At 43.6% G+C, this 22,081-nt stretch overlaps 1 protein-coding gene across 1 annotated transcript in view; it reads right to left on the bottom strand.

Annotated features, from left to right (window-relative positions):
• Positions 1–22,081, bottom strand: part of MAN2A1 (mannosidase alpha class 2A member 1) — a 159,576-nt gene that overhangs the window by 132,494 nt on the left and 5,001 nt on the right. The window contains exons 2-3 of the mRNA XM_080932675.1: positions 4,197–4,448; positions 3,495–3,639 (exon numbers count right to left, since the gene is read on the bottom strand). Coding sequence (XP_080788801.1) covers positions 3,495–3,639; positions 4,197–4,448 — 397 coding nt within the window. The remainder of the gene's footprint in view (positions 1–3,494; positions 3,640–4,196; positions 4,449–22,081) is intronic.

The raw sequence follows: 22,081 nt of genomic DNA, 5'->3' as shown, positions 1-22,081 counted from the left end.
CCAAAAGCACAGTTTAGCCTCCACCAGCAAACAGTTGGACTTCCTCCCCACACTGACCCCCATGACCCTGCTGCTGTGTTCCTTACCACCTCCCTCTTCCTCTTTGATCTATACAGACAACAGCTGGCCAAAACTGTTTGAAAATTCACACGGCAATTTTATGTGTTTATTCTTCAAACTTTAGAGAACACATGTATAAAACAATCAATTTCTAATTCTTATATAATACTTAATGCAAAAATGTATTTTCTCAGTTTTAAGAATGGGCAAAGTTCCATCATTTGTTACAGCAATATCTTTTCCTAAAGAGTTATAAATGCTCTTTATGTAAGAGAAAATTATTATCCAGCTTTACCTGAGGCACTAGCTCTCCCTACTGTTTGGAGCCACACCATAAGGTGGATGCTCTAGCGTTCACTTTATAAACTAATTCACTGAAAACAGGCTGTCCAACCTCCGTCCAGCATTCCTTATCTTTTCTCTACACACAGTGATTTCTCTGAAGGAAAATCAACACGTATTTTGGAAGGTAACTAGTGGGAAGTGAAGAACTAAGATTGTAGATACAAAGGTGCTGTAATTGTGTTCGAATAAGCTTATTAAATATAACATGAACATGTATCAATCAACTCATATTTAATGTCATGGTTTATGATTCAACTTTTCAAATCCATAACAAGACGAAGTTATCAGCATTTACCTAACAATTTCTTTCCTGTTTTTGTTTGAATCCATGTAAACCATTTCAATATTGTATGACCTATATCCTTGTGGCCTGAAAGAAGGCTTAACTAGGAAATTTATTAAAACACTGTTCTGATTTTTTAATTTAACTTGTCTTGCCTAGTAATACTAACTCAACCCAAAAGAAAAACAATCTACACACACATGTGCATATAAGTATGTATGTATAAAAACACCATAAATTCTTTGTTAGGGAACAAATACAGAACTTGCTTTAAAAATCTTATTTCAAATATTTTTATTCCCAACAGACATAAATTCACTGATGAAACAAACTACTGAGCCAAAGCTTGTTTTAAATTGTTGCTGCAGAAAATGCAAACAACTCTCTATAAATCTCATTTAGAAAGTAAATTACCTAATTGCACATTCATTTGGGAGTATTCTACAAAGATTTCCCATTACAGTCATATTTTGACTTAGAATACACATGCACATATTTTTATGTTTTCTCCCTATTAAGACAGTGATTTTTTTCGTGACTGAATGTTTCCATTTTTCACAGGATAATTTAGGTTATCAATATTCTACTTTTGCTAAGGAAGAGCAAAAATTACTAAAAAAAAGAAAAAGCCAGTGGATTCTTTTCTAAGCCATTTTACTTCATCACACACACACACACACACACACACACACACACACACATACACACAAAAGCCTTAGGTTATCAGGTCTGTTTCTGACCACTATTTTTAACTTAAGTGAAGAAAACCCTAAGGGTAAGGGTCATTAACATCCCCTACTAAGACAAAAGATTCCACTCTGGTTGCTAGGATACCAATAGACAGATTCATTTATTGCAGTCAGAAACAGTTATTAAGGATGTCCTCTAACAAAATAACATACTACAGCAGGAACCATAAAGCAAACAAACAGGGGTCTAAGAGATTCGTGCCCAAAGAGTGTAAAACTGCTGCTGCTCTAAAGAGTGCAACAGACATTTTAATAAAATGCTTGGTACCAGAGTAGGAAGAAGGAGACACCAGAAAACACCGGGGTTAATGGGAAATACGAGACAGGCGTCAAGCCAAGTGTTTGACAGTAACTTAGAGAGTCAATTATTATTGCAGGGACTTGTAGGCAGAAATGAATGATAGGTGCCAGGTGTCAGCTGCTGGTCAAGCTGTTCACAAAGGGCAGCCTGTGAGACAAAGCCCTAGCTCTTAGTGAGGGTAACCTCAGTAAGTGGGCAGGGCATATTTCTACATGCATACGTGCAAGTGTGGGTGAGAGTGTGAACCCGTAATAAAGCACTATGTAGACAGGTCAGAGAAGACCTTCCATACTGACAAGTTATCCTATGCCGAGTATTAGCTATGCATACCCAACATTCAAGAGGGGTACCTGTTCTTTGCCACTCAGGTTTGCTCTCTAGAGAGAAATCCGGGTGACCTTGACAGGTCGGACTCCAGTACCCTTCCGGCCCAGGTCACCTTGACAAGATGGTAATGCCTTTGCAGTGAACAGTACCACCAGCCTCTCCCAAGCATTACACGGTTGCAAACCAAACAGCACCCTGCCTGGTAAACTCTGTCTTTAATATTCCAGTTAAGTGCTAAGAATAACAAGAAAAGGAGTCAGTGGGGACTGAGCATCAGGGAAGGGGAAATGCAAGGGGAAAGACTTCAGAGCAAGAGAGACACACTCGATACATCGTGTTCACACCTGAAGTTGTGAGTCACACTTAGATCACAGAAAGTTGTCATAGAAAAGAGCGCACTGGGCACACAAGTAAAGAGTGTGAGTAGCTGAGGTGGAGGGAAACGGAAATCCTCGAAAGTGACTGTGCCTGGAGAGAACTGGAGAAAAGGTAAGGACACAAACTTAGTGACGGCCTTCAAAAAAAGTGTTTAGAAATGCGTCCTCAAGAAATGCTGTACTGAATCTACTGGGTACGCTAAATACATGCTGTGCCGTGCATTCACGCCTACAAGTAAGCACATCAAATACGTGCTCCACTTAAATTACAGCAATTACCCCTTACCTTGGGGGTGGGGGAAAATGACTGACCCAACAAATAAAAGCCTTCATGCGAAATGACAGTAATTACAAGGATAGCAGCTATTTCTGTGTCATGCCTGATTCCTTTGCATTTCGCCCAGGAAGATACTGTTATCCTAATTCTACTGATGAAAGCCTCACCCACTGGCCGGGGGTAAGTCACCTGCCTCAGCCACCTCATCTCCTGTCTGACAGACGGAGGAACACCAAAGCTCCCAAGGCACTGCTTTCTACTTCTCTGCATTAACAACTCGAGTTCCCAGTGAGCACTCACAGGTATGATTTAGTGACTCTTTCATATACTATTTTTTAATTTTACACTTATTTCACTTTTTGGTGTGACTGCCTTGCCCACGTGTCCATGTGCATACCTCACACTGCTGAGGTCAGAGGAAGGTGAGGTATCTTCTAAAACTAGAATTATGGGTAATTGTGAACCACCCTGTGGGTTTTGGATGTTGAACTGTGTGCTCTCAGAGTGGTAAGGGCCTAACTTCTAAGTATCTCTCCAGCTACCCATGAAAGACTTCACCAGAAACAAGTAAAGTATCAGCTCCCTGGAATGCATGGTTAGAGTTCCCTGCTCTGTACATCCTAGCCTGTGAAGGCACAAACGGGCAAACTGAGGACACGACTTAAGAAGACCGCATCAGGGGGAAGTCAGAGAGACGTGAGCTCTCCCAGGCTGGCACCACAGGACGTGGGTGCTGGACAGGCTAGCCGGAGCTATGAGGAAGTGGAGCCGTTACCTGGGTCATTATGGGAGTGTGGCACCACAAACACTTGCAGGGGCTCATGGGCCCACTCATCAGCTTCATAGGTAATGTCAAACCCTTGCTTCCAAACTCCACCATCTGGATTATCAAAAGGAATCAGATCGTAAACATCCAACATCTAAAAATACGAAAGAAAAAAAGTTAAACTTTAACCATTGTTAATTTATACTAAATGCTGGACAATACTTCCTTGGAGATATCCCTTGCTGTTTTTTTTTTTTTTTTTTTTTTTTTTATCAATATATAATAAAATTTTTTAAAAACCTGCAAAAAAAAATTAGTTGAAACTTTTTAGGCCAAAGGCATCTGATCATCATTCAAAGGCTTAGAAAGCTATTTGTGGCCACATAACTACCAGATACACAAAACCTCCCCACCTGCCTTAGAGAAATATGATTTCATTTGTTTATCAGAATTCCTCCTGCTCTTGCTTTAAGTGCCAATGTGATTTAATATGAAAACACAAACACAGTTAGGCATCCAAAATGGTGGTGCTCAGAAGAAAACAAAGATGAGAGCCATGAATCACTAGCAAACTAAAATGACAAAGATCAAACAAATCATGGCAACGACACCACTAGAGCCCAGAGCTCAGAAACTTATAGACTAAAGCGGACACAGAAGCAACCCTGAAAACAAACAAAGGGCCACTGAAGACCAGAGGCTGCCCATTACCTGCACATCCCGGTGCTGACTTCTGCTCTGTGAGGCAAACAAACAGTCTCTGGGGTCAGCCTGCAGGGCTGACTGTGAAGAGTGCAGGTGTGCCGAGCCTTGGCTGGCATTGCCTGGTGAGCCCCTCGGGCCGTCCTCCACAGACTCGCTTAGGTTGATGACCGAGTCTCTGATATTTGAGATGATCTCGTTGTTCTCAGCTAGCAAACGCTCCAAATGGTCAATCTTTTCTTGCAATATTGAAAGCTGGCCCTGAAATAAAAGGAAGAGGCGGCTATGAGAATTATGAGTGAGGCTCTGGAAAGCACATAGAGAACCAGCACTCACCCCACATGCCCACTTCTATGCATACACACAGTGTACGGGCAACTAGAACGGAGGTTCCATCTTACAGCATGAGACCGTTCCAGAACCACCAATTTATCGAGTCTCATTTTTGAAGTGTAAGAGAATGACTGAGATATTCACAATTGTTTCCTAGCCCCCAATCCCAGGTCTAGCTTCTCTGTGGTCCTCTAGGGTCACTGACGCAGACATATGTTATATTCAAGAGTGAGATTTTAAAGGACTGTGGTTAATTTGCAGGGTCAAAAGCATACGAACTGAATGAGAATATTCCACCTCAGCTTATTAAAACATACTGAACAATCTAAAGAAAAATCCATTTATCAACTCCTAACTACCATAGCTATAAGCAAGCCCTAATAAGCCATTCAGGGCGCTTTGTTTTTAATTGATCCCCACATTAAGAGGCTTGGCATCCCAACAACCTTGTTTTACTGATTACTGCAGCTAATGGCAGGAAGAAATATCTCTGACTTGTTTAACCCTGGATGTTCAGTTCAAAGTATAGAAAAGATATGTGTGCATTTGTCATGTTTCTAAGTAACAGCTCTGACCTGAAAGCCTAGGGTTGGGCAAAATGCCACACAGTGAGAAGACAAAAGTATCTAGGAATTATATATATTGTCATATATATATGTATGTATGTATGTCTTTGACTATACAAGATAACAATATAAGCTACACACATGCGCACGCGCGCACGCACACACAAACACATATAATAAATCTTTAGAAAGTATAGCAAGAAACCAGAGCAAAGGCTCTGTGGTTAAAAGCTCTGTCTGCTCTTCCAGACAACCTGGGTTTGGTTCCCAGCATCCACATGGTGTCTCACAAACATCTTTAACTCCAGTACCAGGGGATCCGACACCCTCTCCCAGCCTTTGTGGGCACCAGAAAAGCAAGTGGTACAGAAATACATGCAGTTAAAACACCCATTCATATAATTTGTTCTGTCTTATTTGGATTTTTTAGACAGGATTTCTCTGTGTAGCCCTGGCTATTATGGAACTTAACTTGTAGACCAGGCTGGCCTTGAACTCACAACTCTACCTGCCACTGCCCCCTGAGTGTTGAGAATAAAGGTGTGCAGCACCATGCCCAGCTTCTAAAGTGATATTTTAATGAATACCAAAATCTGAAGACCTTAAACAAACTAATCTGTATAGAATATTGCTGAAAACTGACAACCCAAAGGAAGCAGAAGGAAAAACATAGTAGTATCTACAATGGTGCAATTTTGACAACACATCTAAGTAAAAATTGGTTGAGATGTCTGAATCATTTTTAACCGATTCTGAATATTTGTTGGTTTAACTGTGAGGGAATGATTTAATTATACTCGTAACACTGGGTGGGCTTAACAAGAGAAGCAGATGAAGTGCAAAGGACACAGCACCAAGGAGACCTGGTTCTCAATTCAAGACCGACTCACGGATCAAACCAAGCTCAAGAAATCATGTGGGCTCCAGATCAACAGAGCCCGTTAGTAATAGGCTAGCCAGGAGCTCCTGCAGCCCAGAACTATAGATGTGGCCTAACACCAAAAGCATGAAAACACGAGACTTTCTATATGGCTATTTTCATAACTAGAATGTGCAATTCTAGAGCACAGACATGTAGACTGCAACACCATGGCCCTGCCAATACAACGTAAAAAGGCTGGCCATGTGTCGGACCAACAAAGGCCATGCCGTTGTCCGCCATGACAGCCAGCAGTCCTTTGCTACCCAAATACCAAAAGCTCTCTTCTGGTGTAGCTCCCTGTCCAACCAAAAAGAATAAAAATGCTGAAGAGTCAAACAGAGGCATCTCTGTTCATACGCCCATCGCTGCATGGAACGAAGTGGAGATTTCTTCACACATTACCACAGAACAGCCTGGAACTTCCTGCATTGTTCTGACATATCGTGCTGAGGAGTTCCAGTGTAGAAACCAAAACTCCCTCCAACGGGGCCGTCTTACCACAGAGGCCTCAGACAAGCAAGCCTACACAGAATGGAAACTCCGTTCTGTGCAGGCTTAGACTTTCAGATGTGTCACACACATCTCCCTAAAATGAAACTTTAGTGTGCTCTCCGAGCTTTTGGAGATTATAATACACCTTTCTAGAGCTATCTGTGCTCGGAAGGCACTGCCTGGGGCCCGCATCCATAGCAAGTGGCCTACGGCAGCTCAACATTCAATGAGGAAGAAAAGGACCACTCTAGGGAAAGCTGCTGTGCAGCCTTGCTCACAAAACCTACGTGTCAGAGAAATAGTCAGTATAAACATGGCCAGCGGTGGTTCATGAAGAGGACCCAGCAGACATTAAAGACGACTTTCCGCTCTCACAGTAACTCCAAGGATGCAATTAATGACCAGTGCCCAGGACTCTATATTAACTTAAGTACAGGTAGAAGAGTGTGGCCTGGGGCTCTGACAGCATTAATGGCCTAACGAAAACCATTTTTTAAGTTATATTATGCACTAGAATAAGGTTTCCCTCAAAACAGCCAAAATCCTTACCCTACACCTCATAGGCAAACTCCATACACGTGGCCAGGAGGAATGGCATGACCTAAAGGGATATACCCATGGTGTGCACTAAAGACACAGAAATGATAGATAATGTTTCAATTACACTGAGGGGCCAAAGAATGCTGATAGGAATATTGAAAGAGTCAATTTTCTGTAGGGCAAGGAAGCCACGGGTGAAAAGAGCATGCTATCCTTTGATTTGCTGATCAGTTCTATAGGAAGGCATCTTCAGCGCTGTTCTGCTGAGGAGGGGGAAGAAGGTTATATTTGATTTTCTTTGCTCGTGGTAGAAGAGAAAAGCTGAGAAAAAGCCCTGCACATATCAAAGACATTGGGCAGAGCTAATTTAGAGTCTACAACAAGGCAGGCCAGGGTCAGTGCCCACTCCATCCTAGGAAGGGGATCAATCACTGCCCACAGCCTACTCTGAACACATTACATAATGATCTGCCCCAGGGATGACACAGGCTGCCTGCGACTAGAGTTACTGTGACCACTCAAGCACAGATGATTGCGCATCTTTTTCCTCAGGCTCCACCTGCATAGATGGCTGCCTTTCCCTCTACCGCTCAGAGGCCTCCCATGCAGAGGCCAGGGCCCTTCGAATGTCAGAGCCCATCTCTGCCATCCGCTGAGGCTTCACTCCTGGTAACGTCCCCCTGACGACGCAGTGCCAAACTCCCCTTCCGGTGGAGCAGCTGTTCTTTTACACCAAACTCAATAAAGCAGCCAGTCTCATGTGCCCGTGGTACCATGTAGCCTCATTTTTTCTTAATTTTACATTAATTTATTATCATGTGTATGTTTTGGACTGCATGTTTTACTCTATATTATTGTGTGTATAGGGTTTGTAACCGTGCACAGGTCTCAGCCCCACATGTGTGCTATGCCGAGGGAGGACAGAAGAGGGCATCAGGTTCCCTGAAACTGGAGGTACAAACAGCTAAGTCACCATGTGGGTGCTGGGAAAGGAACCCAGGGTGAGCAATCTTTCCTGGCTCACTATCTGCATTTTTAGAAGTCAGCCACACCCCTATGCCTCCCTTAATTACAAGAAGTGGCTGGTGGGGATGTCATGTAACTGGACTCCCAAGGGATTTTGAAAAGAGGCAAAGTACAACTATCTGCACTTAGCTTGATTAGCTTCTGCTAATCAGTGCTGGGTCCCTACCTTCTGACAAAAGGGAAAATTCAAGCATGTCACCCTGAGCAGCATCACGGGGCTGCCACTGCGTCTGGGAGGCATTTTTAAGGAGCGTTGGGCCAGTGGGCTGGGTGGGGAAGATCTGCTGTAATGTGGAGCATCTGTCGCCAAGGGCCTAATGAGGTAAAAATGTACAGCAGACTACAACAGGTCCTTCAGGCTTTTTATCTCCAGGACTCTGCAATAGATTCCAAGCTCAGCCTGAGTGACAGCAAGGCCTTCCCAGGGCCTGGGCCTGTGTGCTTGGAGAAAGACGGAAGTGTGTCCGTGGCTCTGTCATCTGCCGACAGCCCATGCTTCTCGGACTCTGCACCCCCCCTTTACCATCCCAGCTCACACAAATTCTCCCATGCACATATGTCTGGCCTGATGCAAGGCATGCTGAGATCTCATCCTCTCCAGGAGCACACCACAGAGTATCTCCATCCCGGAAACTGCAGTGACTGATTAGATTTGCGGTAACATTTGCACTTGGCTTTCTTCCTGTGGCCTACTTTTGCTGGCTTCTTCTCTTTCTGACCTCTGAATATGAGCCTCCAGGTTAGCTCCTAAGCCTGTTACATCTCTATACTGCATGATCTCATCCACTCAGAGACTTAAATGCCACGTTGTACTCATGTCTCTGGTATTTACATATTCTGTGGAAAACTCTGGAAAGCCGTCCAGTTATTCAAGCACCTGCTGATTGCTCTATTTTACACTGACCCTGTGTGCTGAACACACCCTTCTCCCAGAGCTGCAACGTCCTCACATCTCCAGAAAGCAGCTCTGGTCTCCCCAGTTTGCTCCTTCAAAATGTTGGCGTCCCGATTTTTCTTCTATCCTCATACCTCCATATCCAGTGCCTTTCTGTCTCCAAAGTACTTGTTGAATCAATAAACCGCTCTCCCTCCACCCTCCGAATAATCAGCTTGGTGTCCCGACACGCATGTGTAGTCATCCATGCCTTGCCCAGATAACAGCGCCTGCTGTAAGAACCACTGCTATCTTCTTACTGCATTTGAAGCATTCTTCATCACAGTTGAAGCACAGAGTGACCCTCCGTTAACACGGGGATGCATGCAGCACTCTTGCCCAACTTAGCTTTGCCCTAACCGCAGCTCCACGCCAGCTCCTTCTTGCTGATTCTTGGTACCTTCATGCATTTTTTCCCTTGTACAATGCTCAACTCTCTCCCTAAAAGACACCTTAAATGCCTGCTCAGCTATTACATCTAAAATAGCCTTCTGTATTGTATTCTTCCTCAACAGCACCTCCATTTTCTCCACGGCATTATCACAATTACCCAGTGTACTACCCATGCAAGGCGTCCCTCTTTCCCCACTAAGTGGGCATCTGTTTTGCTCCCCATGCCTGGTGTCTGGCACAATGCCCGACTCTCAGGAGCAACTCAATTACGAATTACAAGAGAAAACCAAGGAATGCAGGAATGAACAGCTGTTGCCCACCACATTCGAGAACATGAAAGTATTTGGCATATAATCCACAACCTACTTCCCAAACTACAAATACTCATGATCTTTTATGGAAAAAACTAATCTTCATTGTATCAAAAAAAATAAAGTGTAAAGTAAGTAGAAATAAGACTGGCAAGGTGGCTCAACTGTTAAGAATACATGCTGTTCTTCCAGAGGACCTGGAGTTTAATTCCCAGCACTGACACCAGGCAACTTACAACTGTCTATAATTCTAGCTACGGGGATCCAACACCTCTGGCCTCTGTAGTTCCTGCTTCCATGTGCATGTGCATGTGCATGTACACACACACACACACACACACACACACTTAAACATATATTTTTAAAGGAATGGAAAGTCTTCATTAATAGGGTGGTCTCTATGGTCCAGTTGAAAATGAATGTGACCTAGGGTTGGCCACAGGGTGACAAATCATGACCTCTGAGCAGGACAGTGTATGTGGCTCCCATCTAAGGGCAAAGATTCTACATCTGTCCAGATCAACCACGAGCCTTTAGCATTTGCTACAACTCGAGAGGCTGCTCTTCACATGCGATGGAGGATGCGAAAGGTTAAAGGGAAACTCAAAACAGTCCTTTGTCCCATCTCCATGATACATTTTGTGCCTAAGTTTCTAATTAGAACAGTTTTAGAAAAAGCTGATTGATTGCCTGGTATGTATAACCACTGGAGGAGGAAAGCCTCGTCCTGACGTGCGCTTGAGCTGATCAATTTCACCCTTTCTTTTTACATCTTTCTTTTCCACTCTAATGATGTGGGAATCCAAGTATCACCCCACTCCATCAAGACCTTCTGAGGTAGCTGAGCACTAAGGAGCACCTGGTGCTGTCCCCGGGAACCCGAGTCGCATTCCTAACACCCACATCTGAAGCTCCAGGGGATCAGACGCTCTGCATGTGCCTCCTCCATGAGTCTGGGATTGAATGTGCACATAATGTAATACCAAATAATGGTTAATAATTTTCTAAACACGTCCTCATCAGGTAAAGTCCCTTTAGCAAAACAGTGAAGCAAGCTGGCCGTGGTTCCAAACACGCGTTGCAATGTTAGCACTTGCTATCTGACCTTGAGGTGGGAACACTCTGAGAGAACAGATGCTAACTCCCACTGCTTGAAACAATCATGTGAGGACTTAAAACACAGGAGCCACCCAGCCCTGGAGGAGTCGTGACGACAGCTACTGTAAGGATACATTAGATGCCTGCAGAATAAGATGCACCCTGATTAGAGAAGCTAAAGAGAAGTGGCATGTGAACTCAGACATCACTAGCTGGTGGCAGGGAAACCTGGACATATTACGTAACTGTCCTGTCCCTTACTTTACCCACCTATAAAATAGGTGCAGCAAATAATACCCAGGTGGAGAGAGTTGCTGAAGATTACTTAATACATACAAGTAAGTTCAAATCATGCTCACTCACAGATGCCTATGGCCCAAATCCAGAAGCTAGAATATGGTACATGGATGGTGAGCTTTGCTGATGAAACTCAAGATTCTGAGATGGTAAGATTACCCTAGAATGTCCAGAGGGCACAAGGATCTCAAAGAGAAAAGAGAGCAGAGCCTGAAAAGGAAGCCTGAGGACAGAAGAGGGGAAGTAGGGTGTCCATCCCAGCCTGAAACACAGAACTCACAAATCTAGAAGCTGGAGAAGAACAAACTCTTCCACAGAGCCCCAGAATGCTGTGGCTCTGAGCCCCCTGAGCTCCCCACCCAGCCCCACCTGCTTCACACTTCTGAGCCGCAGCACTACCAGATCCCCTTTCTTTGTTATGTCTGTTACAACAGCACAAGCACAGGGCTGGCCCTAAGTGAGCGAAGCTGAGATACAGTCTTCAGCATCCCAGGAGAACTAGAGACTCAAGCTTCTTGCAACAAAGGAGGACCAGCAGCAGCCTGTCCCCAAGGCACAGTTGGGTCAGAAGTCTGCATGAGCTTCTTCATAAAGGAAATGAGCAACCAGTGACTGTCCAGGATCCTGGAGAGACAGATCTTCAGTTAAGAAAGAGCTTGCTGCTCTTCCAGAGGACCTGGGGTCAGTTCCCAGCACCCAGTGACTCAGAACTGCCTAGAACTCCAGTGACAGGGGATCAATTGTCCTCCTCTGGCCTCTGCAGGCTCCTGCATACATCTGATGCACAAAAACTCAGTGCTGCACACATACATACACATAAAAATAATTTAAAAATCTTTAAGTGAATTTAAAATGTATTCAATCTACTCTGGAGCTCTGAAGGGACAGATACAGCTCAGAAGGGACCCCAGCTTGCCCAAGCAAAGCCATGTTGCTTGGTCTGGGTTGGGACAAGCAGAGGTCCAGGAAAGAATGTGGCAGGAAGGAGGTCCAACACTGAGAATAATAAAGGCAGAAGGTGTTCCCTTGGTGTTTTACTGGGGTGACTGGATAGGACAGCGTCACTCAAGAAAAACAGGATGCTAACGGAGGATAAAGGGTCAGAAAACTGATGTGCGTGGCAGTAACAGGTTTCTGTATGATAGTTATCAGTGTGGATGCTAGTCTGGAATTAAGGGGAGACGTCAAGGCTGATTGTATACGTACTCAGCACAGACAGGAGTTTCAAGCATTGGAATAAGTGTGGTTTGCCTGGAGAGAGTGCACAGGCCCACCTTTTTACACGGGAAACAGCTTACTGGGCAGTTGGAATAAGTGTGGTTTGCCTGGAGAGAGTGCACAGGCTCACCTTTTTACATGGGAAACAGCTTACTGGGCAGTTCTCACACATCCTCAGTTAAGAACCTCTGCAATCAAGCTAAATATAGGAACTGCAACTTGGTTCAAGAGGGTGTCTTCCCAACCCACCGGTGTCATGGTTACTGAGCAGTATCTAGTCAGTAGTCAGCACTAACACATGTATGCAGAAAAATGCTGCTAGCCAATCAGATGGCAGGCAACTTCACAGGAAGACGTTCTGGGTTTTATAACACTTCAAATGACCACTTCACCCCCAGAGGTCAAAAGAAAACAGTGACCTGGTCTGTGGTCACAATCAGTCAAGTCACAGGTCACTGCTACAGGGGATCTGGAGGGTGACTGCCTTTGTGCAGTCATTCATTCATTCAGAGAACTACGTGGCATCACCGTGTGACCATGAAAAGTATTGAATTGTTCCATCTTCTCGAAAAACTCAGGAGCAATACATACACTGTCACCATTCATAAATCCCACTTCCTAGGTAAGACAGTAACTGAGGTCCCTCTTATACACAGAGAGAACAGGAGTGCCAAGTGGCTGAGAAGAGCCAAAGGTCCCTGACAGCTGCTGGTGCAGGCAGGATCCTATCCCTGACCAAGAAGAACAGCTTGTCACCTTCCTACTGCTTCACTCCAAAACAGAGGCTGGACCACCAGTGGTGCCACCTCCCAGCCACACGTTAGCACACTGTTCCCACCTCCATGCTATCAGGGCTCAGACGTGTGTTCAGATGCAAACCACATGGCCTTACCTGCACACACCCAAATGCATGCAGCCACCCCTCTTCACTGAGGTGACAATTTAGGCACCTAGTTATCATAGGACGTGACATTTTGCAGAACAGACCAGCTACCAAAAACCTTGAGTGGAGGAGGAGTGTGTGAGCTGGATAAATACCTGGACCACAAAACATTTAATAAAATGCAGTCTTACTATTTACACCTAACAACCATAATTCATCAGCACTGTACTAATTATCTATCACCTAACAGGCCTTTAATTCAGCACTTTCAAATCTGTTTAATAGATAAATCTCCCCATCCTCCCCACCCTCTCTGCCCACCCCTGAAAATGTCTAGGAATCACACTACTGGTGTTTCTCCCATGACGTATTTTTAATATACTTGCATTCTTTTGAATACTTTGTATTTCTATTACAGTTATTTATTGGGAGAACATGCACCTGCCATAGTGCTCGTGTAGAAATCAGAGGGCAACCTACAGAAGCTGGCTCTAGGCCTCCACCATATAGGACCCTGGGATCAAACTCAGTCTTTCAGGCTCGGGAGCAAGCATCTTACCCACTAGGCCAGCCCTGATATACTGAAACACTTTTTCTTAGCATTCTGAGAAAAATCTATCAAGAGTAGATCTACTCCCCACCCAAGAAATTACAAGTAAGCTCACAAAGTGTTCCTGAGGTAGCAACAGTTCACAAACAACCCAGCTCTGTCGCTGGATATCAAGAATGGCTGGTCTATTCTGGATTCTGACTTCTATGCCATCTGCTTATCTCTGTAGACACAAGGCAGTTACGAATGCATATTTATATGAACACACTCTGCAAAGATGAAGAGCCTGTATTCTGTCTTAGAATCTGCTGGCAAAGGTTCTGTCAACATACCAATTTTGAGAAAACACAATTTTGATGTAAAAAAAAGAATAATGGTCTGTAATGGAAAACGTCAAAGTGAACAGTGTTAGCCTAATAAAGCAAAGCAACTGGCATGCCTGACATAATTTCTCATTCAGAAATTGTTTGGGAAAGTCTTTAAAAATGGGGTTATATTAAATAGATTATCAGTCTCCACTACAATCTTATTTATAGGAATCATTCTCCAAATAGGTTCCTTCTAATCTTTACTAAAAGAAACCATTTATTTCGGCAAGATTCATCTAGGTTCATATAAACTCTGAATTGCCTAGACATCAAAGACTGTAAAGTGTTACAGCATTTCTTCCAAGTGCTCACTGTATAAACAATGAGCTGGGCCGACGGGCCACAGGCAGAGTCAGACAGTGAACATCAGCAGTTCCCATGGTGAGTTCCGTGGCCAAGAACACTCACTGCTCATGCAGGGGCCCAGGGTCAGCTCAGCACCCTGTCCAGCAGCTCACAACCCCCTAATATCTCTCCTCCACTCGGAAGGCACCTGAAGGTAAACACACACACACACACACACACACACACACACACACATTTAATTAAAAATAAGATGACTCATTTTTGCAAAGAATAGTAACAAACTTTTAAGAACACATCAGCTGTAGAAGGCATATTAAGGATGAACTTCTTGGCTCTCACATGTTATGTTTTCAATAGTTGCTGGTTAGATCTTTTTACCCTGAAAGTTACAAGAAATAGTTTGCATTTCAAGTACTGTAGCTCTGCAAAGATTTCAAGAGATGGTCCTGGGCCAGAACAATTTTTAGTTCTTCCACATGTGGGCCAGCCAAACAAAAGGGGCTCTTGGTCAGTAACAGGCCATTTGGAGGGTGTTTTCAGCGAGGTGACTGACTTCTAATCCAACCTGTAACTGCCTTTGACTCTTTGTGAATCTCTCTCCATCTCCCTCCACCATACACACAAACTAATCCAACCTGTAACTGCCTTTGACTCTTTATGAACGTCTTCCCCTCCCTCCACCATACACACAAACTAATCCGGGTTCTGTCTCATAAACTAAAAAAATAAAAATAAAAACGTGGTCCCATTAGGTGCAGTAAAAATAGGAGGGTCCTTTGGGCTTCCTATTGAACAGCACGTCTGAAATGTTTCCTCCTGATAATGTGTCATCGTTCGTATGTTCCTCCTTGTGCTCATTCCTGACACTGAACACAGCTGTTTTACGTCATTAACATCTGCTGTGCGCTGATCTCAATGTAAAAAGTTCAGATCTTGGCTAGAAGAACTGTACTTGCCCAGGGCTCTCCTCTCCAGGCAGTCTCAACTGAGATCCTTCCTCCTCCACCCTGATGAAGCCCCAGCACACGGCACCTTCCCTGTCTCTTAGCTCACTTGGTTATTTCCAACAACATCCAGTCTGTCATAAATAAAGCTGAACTTGGCTTCACAGACTAGCTCGTCTCTCAAACTATTTGTCTGCAAACAGTATAACTTCCCTCCAGTGTCCCAATGGGAAAAAGTCAAGAGGAAACGTGTGACTCCAACCACCCACGTTGTCCTTTGCCATCCAGCAGAAAATCCTGGTGTTCTCCTCACAAAATGTCTGTACACTTTTTCTCCTTTTTGATTGCAGCCAATTCAGTCCTGGAACAAAGATTTACTGCCTTATGTCTGTTCATTACCTCACGCGGATTCTCAGCTGCCTTCCTGTTTCTAGGTCTTCCTACACGCTGCTACCAGAATAATGGAGATTGGATATTCTCTTCACTCCCTTCCAGGTCTAACATCTTCTACAAGATGAATTCTCTAATACTCCCTCTCTCAGGTAGCTTCTGGGAACACGGAGTGACTCTGGGAAGATAACCACGGCCTTAGCCTGACTCCAGGCAACTCGAAATTTCACCCCAAGCTGCTCTTTTTGTTCATTTTTTGTTTTTGAGACTGGGTCTCTCTATGCAGCCCTCACAGTCCTGGATGGAATTCATGGTACAGAGCAGACTGCCCTTGAACTCCAGGAAATCTGCCTGCCTCTGCCTCTGGAGCGCTGGGATTAAAGTCTGTGCCACCACACCTGACTCCAACCTACCTCTTAAAACACCAAAAGACTTCTCTAGATCCAGTCCTCCTCGCCCCTTCTCAAATGCCTACATTCAAGACAGCAAGGCTGGAGAAGGGCTGTACTTGAGTCCAGCAAGGATGTTGCTGCTGCCAAGGCTAGTTACACACATCCAACTTCTCCCCTTCTTTTTGAGGCCAACCAACTTGGCCACTGCCAGAATGCAGCTCTGTTTCTGAGTTCCCTTTTAAGTCTTAAGTCTAGGTCTTGAGAAATAAGAACGTAGACAACTGCCTGCATATCCAATGCACAGTCTAGCAACGTACATAGAAGCCAGGATGGGCATGGCATGGATGAAGGCCAGCATCTGCAGACATGTGCCTCATGTCACCAGGTGTGAGGCTGGATGCCCTGGACTATGATTTTATTCACTGAACACCTTACATGTGGCCAGTACCATTGTAATCTCATTAACTCCTGATGCAAAAGCAAAGGCACTCGGCTATCTGTTTGGCATACAATAAGTATGTTTCTCAAAATAACTTAAGAAACACCTTCTTTTTCATTTTTATTTATTTATCGGAGGGTGGGTATGAAGCACTTTCTAAGTGAGAAGCATATCTAGGATGCTCACTGAAATCTCTGTAAGATCTATCATCCTTCTAAGTTTCCATAAGGCCCAACCCACGAATTCCACACCAGTGGCACAAAAGAACGCCGAGTTTTATCCCATCTATGCAGGCATGTCCACTAGTGCCGTCCTCAGTTCATGTCTTCAGTCAGCCATAATGTTGAGATTTAATGGGTGTCACTTTCCTGTCATATCTAAAAGATACACATCCTACAATGTCCCCTGAGCCTCAGGTATAGGGTTGTTATGTTCTAAGTGCAGCAACCCACTGTTCAGTTATTCTTTGCATGTTGGCCAGCAGTAGCTTTCTGTAATGGGTTCCATCTGCTGCAAAAAGCTCACTAGAGAGGTGAGAGCTACAGGTGCCTGTGGCTGTAAGCCATACATACAAGCTACACTGAACACACGAATCAGATGGCATTTACATGTGTGCATTTACACTTACACGCACACACACACACACACACACACACACACACGCCTGTGTAAACCAATTATAATTAAAGAAAAAGAAGCTATTAGTTTAAAAGCAAGTTAGGGGTATGGGAAGAGTTGAATGGGGGGGTAATGTAATTATATTTTAAAATTTAAAACTGTCTTTAAAAAGAATGCAAACTCTCATTTTAATCTTTATGCAATCATTCTACTGCAAACAAAATGTATTTAAGTCAAATAAAATGCAAGCAAATCCATCAATAAAAGAACTCAGGAGGAACACAGCCAAGGAAGCAGGGCCCAGTGCCCACGCTGACAGAGAGGCTTCTCGGGGAAAAGGAGACAAACTAGAGCTTAACCTGGAAGAAAGTGGCACTGTGTCAACATGGACTGTGACCAGCAAGCTGAAAGGGCAACAGCTCTTTCTTTTGATCCCACCAAACCCTGAGCGTGCGGACACATGCACAGCTATAAAACTGCTTCTAACAAACAGGATTCGATGACTTCCACTTCCTCCCTCAGTAGTACAAAGGAAAAATAAATTAGAAATAGACATAGAAAACAAAAAGCTACCCAAGGAAGTCACAGTCCAGATGTGAGGGATATGGAAACAGCATGGTTCTAACAGCTGGAATCTAAGACACAAGAATTCACTTGCCCAGATGCCAAGGAAGCGCAGTACCACTCGTCTTCCCTGTGAGGAAAAATTACCTGACACAGGGAACGATGCTATGCTATCAATATTTGCAATGTTCATTACGTTCAAACACTCATGTATTTTGATTGGTAACAAAATCATACACATACAACATGCTGCTCTGAAACGCCTGTACCCGGGGACTTTCAATCAACTTATTATATGTACAACTTCTCAAAATTCGCACCTCTGTGATAAGAACCCTTAGAATCTACTCGCAGCAGTTTTGAGGACTGCTCTTACTCAGCTGCCACAGTATGCAATAAGTCTCTTGGGCTTATTCCTCTACGGGAAACCCTGTATCCTATGTTGATTGGTTTCAACCTTTGTAGCTGATACGTAGGCAGAGCATGGAAGACAGGAAGTCCTGGAATTAAATGCAAATGACTTAAAGCTGATAGGTGGAAAAACAAACAACAAACTGATGGCTCCAGAAATATGGAGAATGAAGAGAAGACAAAAGAATCAACTGGAAGACGGTCGGAAACACCACTTTCCCTATCTGATGGGTAGGGAGTTGAGAGCTCACATCTAACAATGACAGACCAGGAAAGCAAAGGGTTATGTCCTTCTAAGCTATTAAGGATATCAAGCAGAAGAATTAAGTACCAAGCCAATATGAAGAATCCCTCATCTTTTCTAAAAGAAAGCATTAGTTTGAGGTGGAACAACAGGTTTTTCAGGAGTGGAAGTGAATGTTTCTGTGAGGAACAGAGTCCTCATTGAACTGAAGACTCCTCAGAAGCAGGACTAAGAGTGAACTAGGTTGGCTGGCAAAGAAGAAAGGGCTGTCAGTGGACCTCTCTGGTTTTGAGAAGGGCTTCTTTCTTTAATTATTTCCACATATACCTATGCCCTCACTAAAGGAGTTAAAAGATGGATCACTGTCAAGACTGCCAGTTCTCTTGATCCAGGATGAAGTGGCTCAACAAAAGAAGCACAGCATAAGGTCTGATTCAGGATCTGAAGGAATAAAAAGAAGAAAGAAAGGAAGGAAAGAAGGAAAGAAGGAAAGAAAGAAAGGAAGGAAGGAAGGAAAGAAAGAAAAGGAAGGAAGGAAGGAAGGAAGGAAGGAAGGAAGGAAGGAAGGAAGGAAGGGGAGGGAAGGGAAAAAGTAATATCCTGGACCAGAAAAGAAAGTCCTATGCCAAATACACAAAGCACAAAGCACAGGCTGAAGGGGTAAAGAAAGAGAAACAGCACCATAAACAGTAAGAAGTAACACTCCCACTTGGTTCAGACCAAAAGTGCTGTGCTTTAAAGATGGTACAACCCCTAGAGACAGAACCAAGAAGAAAGTTACACATAAACTTTAAGAGCAATGAAATAGAAAAAGGAAGTATTCTTTAGTGAGCAGAATAGCTTCTGAACTACAAAGAGAATTATCCTGTTCTGTATAAATAGTTTATGAAAGATATCCACACATGGGCTTTGCTTCAGCACTCCTGACTAACCCAAATATTCAGATTGGGCTCTGTACTCCAGCCATGTCAGAGTCACAGAAATAAGACCCAACAAAGCTATGGGCTCCAGTCCTGAAGGTAGAACAGACGCATTCTGCTTGGTTCATGATCAAGAACGCTCACGCACAGGGCAGTCGAAACTTTCAAATTTTAGTGTCTGATGTGGCAGGCTGTAATCCTGGCTACTCTAGAGGCTGAGGCAAGAAGAAAACATGTTCAAGGCCTGCCTAAACTACAGTGAGTTCTAGGCTAGGCTATACACCTCTTTGAAGACTTTGTCTCAAAATAAAAAGGGGGAGGAAGGAGAAAGACAGGAAGGTGGGGTAGTGATTGGATTGTGGTTCAGTGGGAGAATACTTACCTAATATGTGTAAGGCCCAAGGTTCAATTCCTAGCACTCTAGTGATGCTAGTAAGAAAATAAATAAATGAAATTTAAATTTCAGGTGACAAACAGGAAGTAAGTTAAGTATCATGCATCTTTGTTCTCTTGAACAGACGTTCCCCTGGAAATCTATGAGGAAATCTATGTAGACAAACACAAGTTTTGAACCCTGCATTTAAGATACAAAATTTGACCAATGCACGTTTAATAACCAGTTTATAAGAATTTTTATCAAGGACTCTATCTTTGCTTCAGCACACTGTCTGCCTCCAACAACAGAGTACAGTTTAAACCCAGGATTACCTAACCTTTTCTGAAAAACCTTAGATAATAAATGTTTTAGCTTTTGTGGCCCTGAAGGTTTTAGCCCAGACTGTTCTAAGAGGGTTCACATAAAACTAACTAGCTATGAACATGCCATGGAATGAAATTAACTATTCAAAGATGTAAAAATCCTTTTTAGCAGTGGCCCTACAAACATGAGGCCAGCCTACCTCACAACTGGATGCCGTGGGCATGAGGACATCAGAAAAATAAGACAGAGATTCACTAAGAACCTGTTTTCTGCTCATCTCCCATCCAAACCATCTTTAAAGATGTTTTTTGGAAGACAGATTGCAGCGAACACTTCCCAGCCCCCAGCCTCCGCCTCTATCCCCAGAAAGGACAGGAAATGACATGGCCAGATCATCACACTGAACAAAAAGAAAAGGAAGCTGAGAAAACTTCGGATTCTCAAATAATGCTTGCAAATGGTCTGCATATCTTACCTCTGCATTCTAAACAGCAAGGAGACTAAATCTGGACTTCTGCCAACCTCCAGTGAGCTTAGAGAAAGCAAAACTGCCCAACAGCTATGACGCGAACAGAACACTTTTATCAGAGTGTGTCCGTCTGATTAGTAAAAGTAAGTTAACCTTCCCTTTGTTTCTTGTCCTTATATATAACATATTTATCTTTATGTTTTCTATAACATATTGCAACCTAGCTATGTAACTGAATTTTAGGCACCCAGAGAAAGAATACAATATGGGCATCTAAATATACCACCTATCCTTCTGAGCATTAGAACCAGGGCCTAAAGTCTCACTTTCCTAAATTGTAAAATGCCCAGAAAGAACTCCGTGCAGGAAAAAGACAGGCCTTTGTCCAAACCACAGCTAAACTGCTTTCCAATAGGGACAGTTGTCCACCAGCAGAGACTACAGCTAGCAGATGTCTGCGGAGATTTTTTGATTGCTACAAATAGGGGCAAGAAGGAAAACAAGTGGCTGCTGGTGTACACTAGGAAGGAAACGGGGTTCTGCCAGGTGCCCCACCACACAGATGGAAGCCAACACTGTCTGACCCAACAGCAAAGGACTAAAAGCCCTGGAATGCAGGAGTGAAAAGATACACACAGTTGTAAACTCAAGACCTCTACACAGGGCTTTTCCTTAGGAGATACTTTGTTAGACTTAGGAGGTTAACACTGAAAGATTGCTGGGAACTTCCATCTGTATAAAAGTATAAATGGCATTGCCTTAAACACACTCTTTCTCCAACATTCTATCTAGTCTTACTCAACAGACAGTTTATTCAAACCAAGTGACTTACTTCTGTATCAGGAGGCAAATCCAACAGCATCCATTCAAGGGCAGGGCATAAGCTTGTCACATAAGCCTGCTCTCAAAGTCAACCATGAAAGTAGGAAGGGCTTAGGAAGGGCAACTAAAACCCATTTTGATTCGTTTTGATTGCTCCCATGATCGATCTCCTTACTAACTAGTATGAAGAGGTGAGGGTCTCCACTCTAGCGTCCCTCTCTGTAGTTCTGGAGAAGCTGCCACATCAGAAACTGGACCACAAAAGAAACAGATCCAAAAATATAACAAACCCTTTAGAAATCAGAAACCACAGCTCACTGGAGCAGATGAATAACCTTTGATTTTCCTAACGAGTTTTCTATGGAAATAGAGACACAACCAGGGGAAACTGAGGTCTCTTGACAGAGAAAACTGGAGAATCAAAGGGACCAGCAGAACAACCCCTCAGTTTTTAGGCTGATGTTTTAACATCACAAAAACACTAGCAAGCTCAGAGTAAAAACCACACAAAAGTGGTCACTTCATCAATGTTCTGTCTAGACACAGAAATCCCTTAAGGCTAATGAATGACTAATGGAACAATCCCCTTTCAGTAAATACAATCATGACACCTGTTATAGAAGCCTCCAGATCAAATACAGCCAGGGCATCTGGTCTAGTTTATTCCCAGAAGCTTAAGTCTGAGACCAGTGCTCAGCAGAAGAGTCCCAGAGACTACTGACCTCAGGAGGGGATGGAGACGGC

This window comes from Micromys minutus (genome assembly GCF_963924665.1).
Source record: "Micromys minutus genome assembly, chromosome: 19".
In the NCBI taxonomy this organism is placed as follows: Eukaryota; Metazoa; Chordata; class Mammalia; order Rodentia; family Muridae; genus Micromys; species Micromys minutus.
Note: the sequence above shows the minus strand (reverse complement) of the source record. Positions and strands in the feature narration are given on the sequence as shown.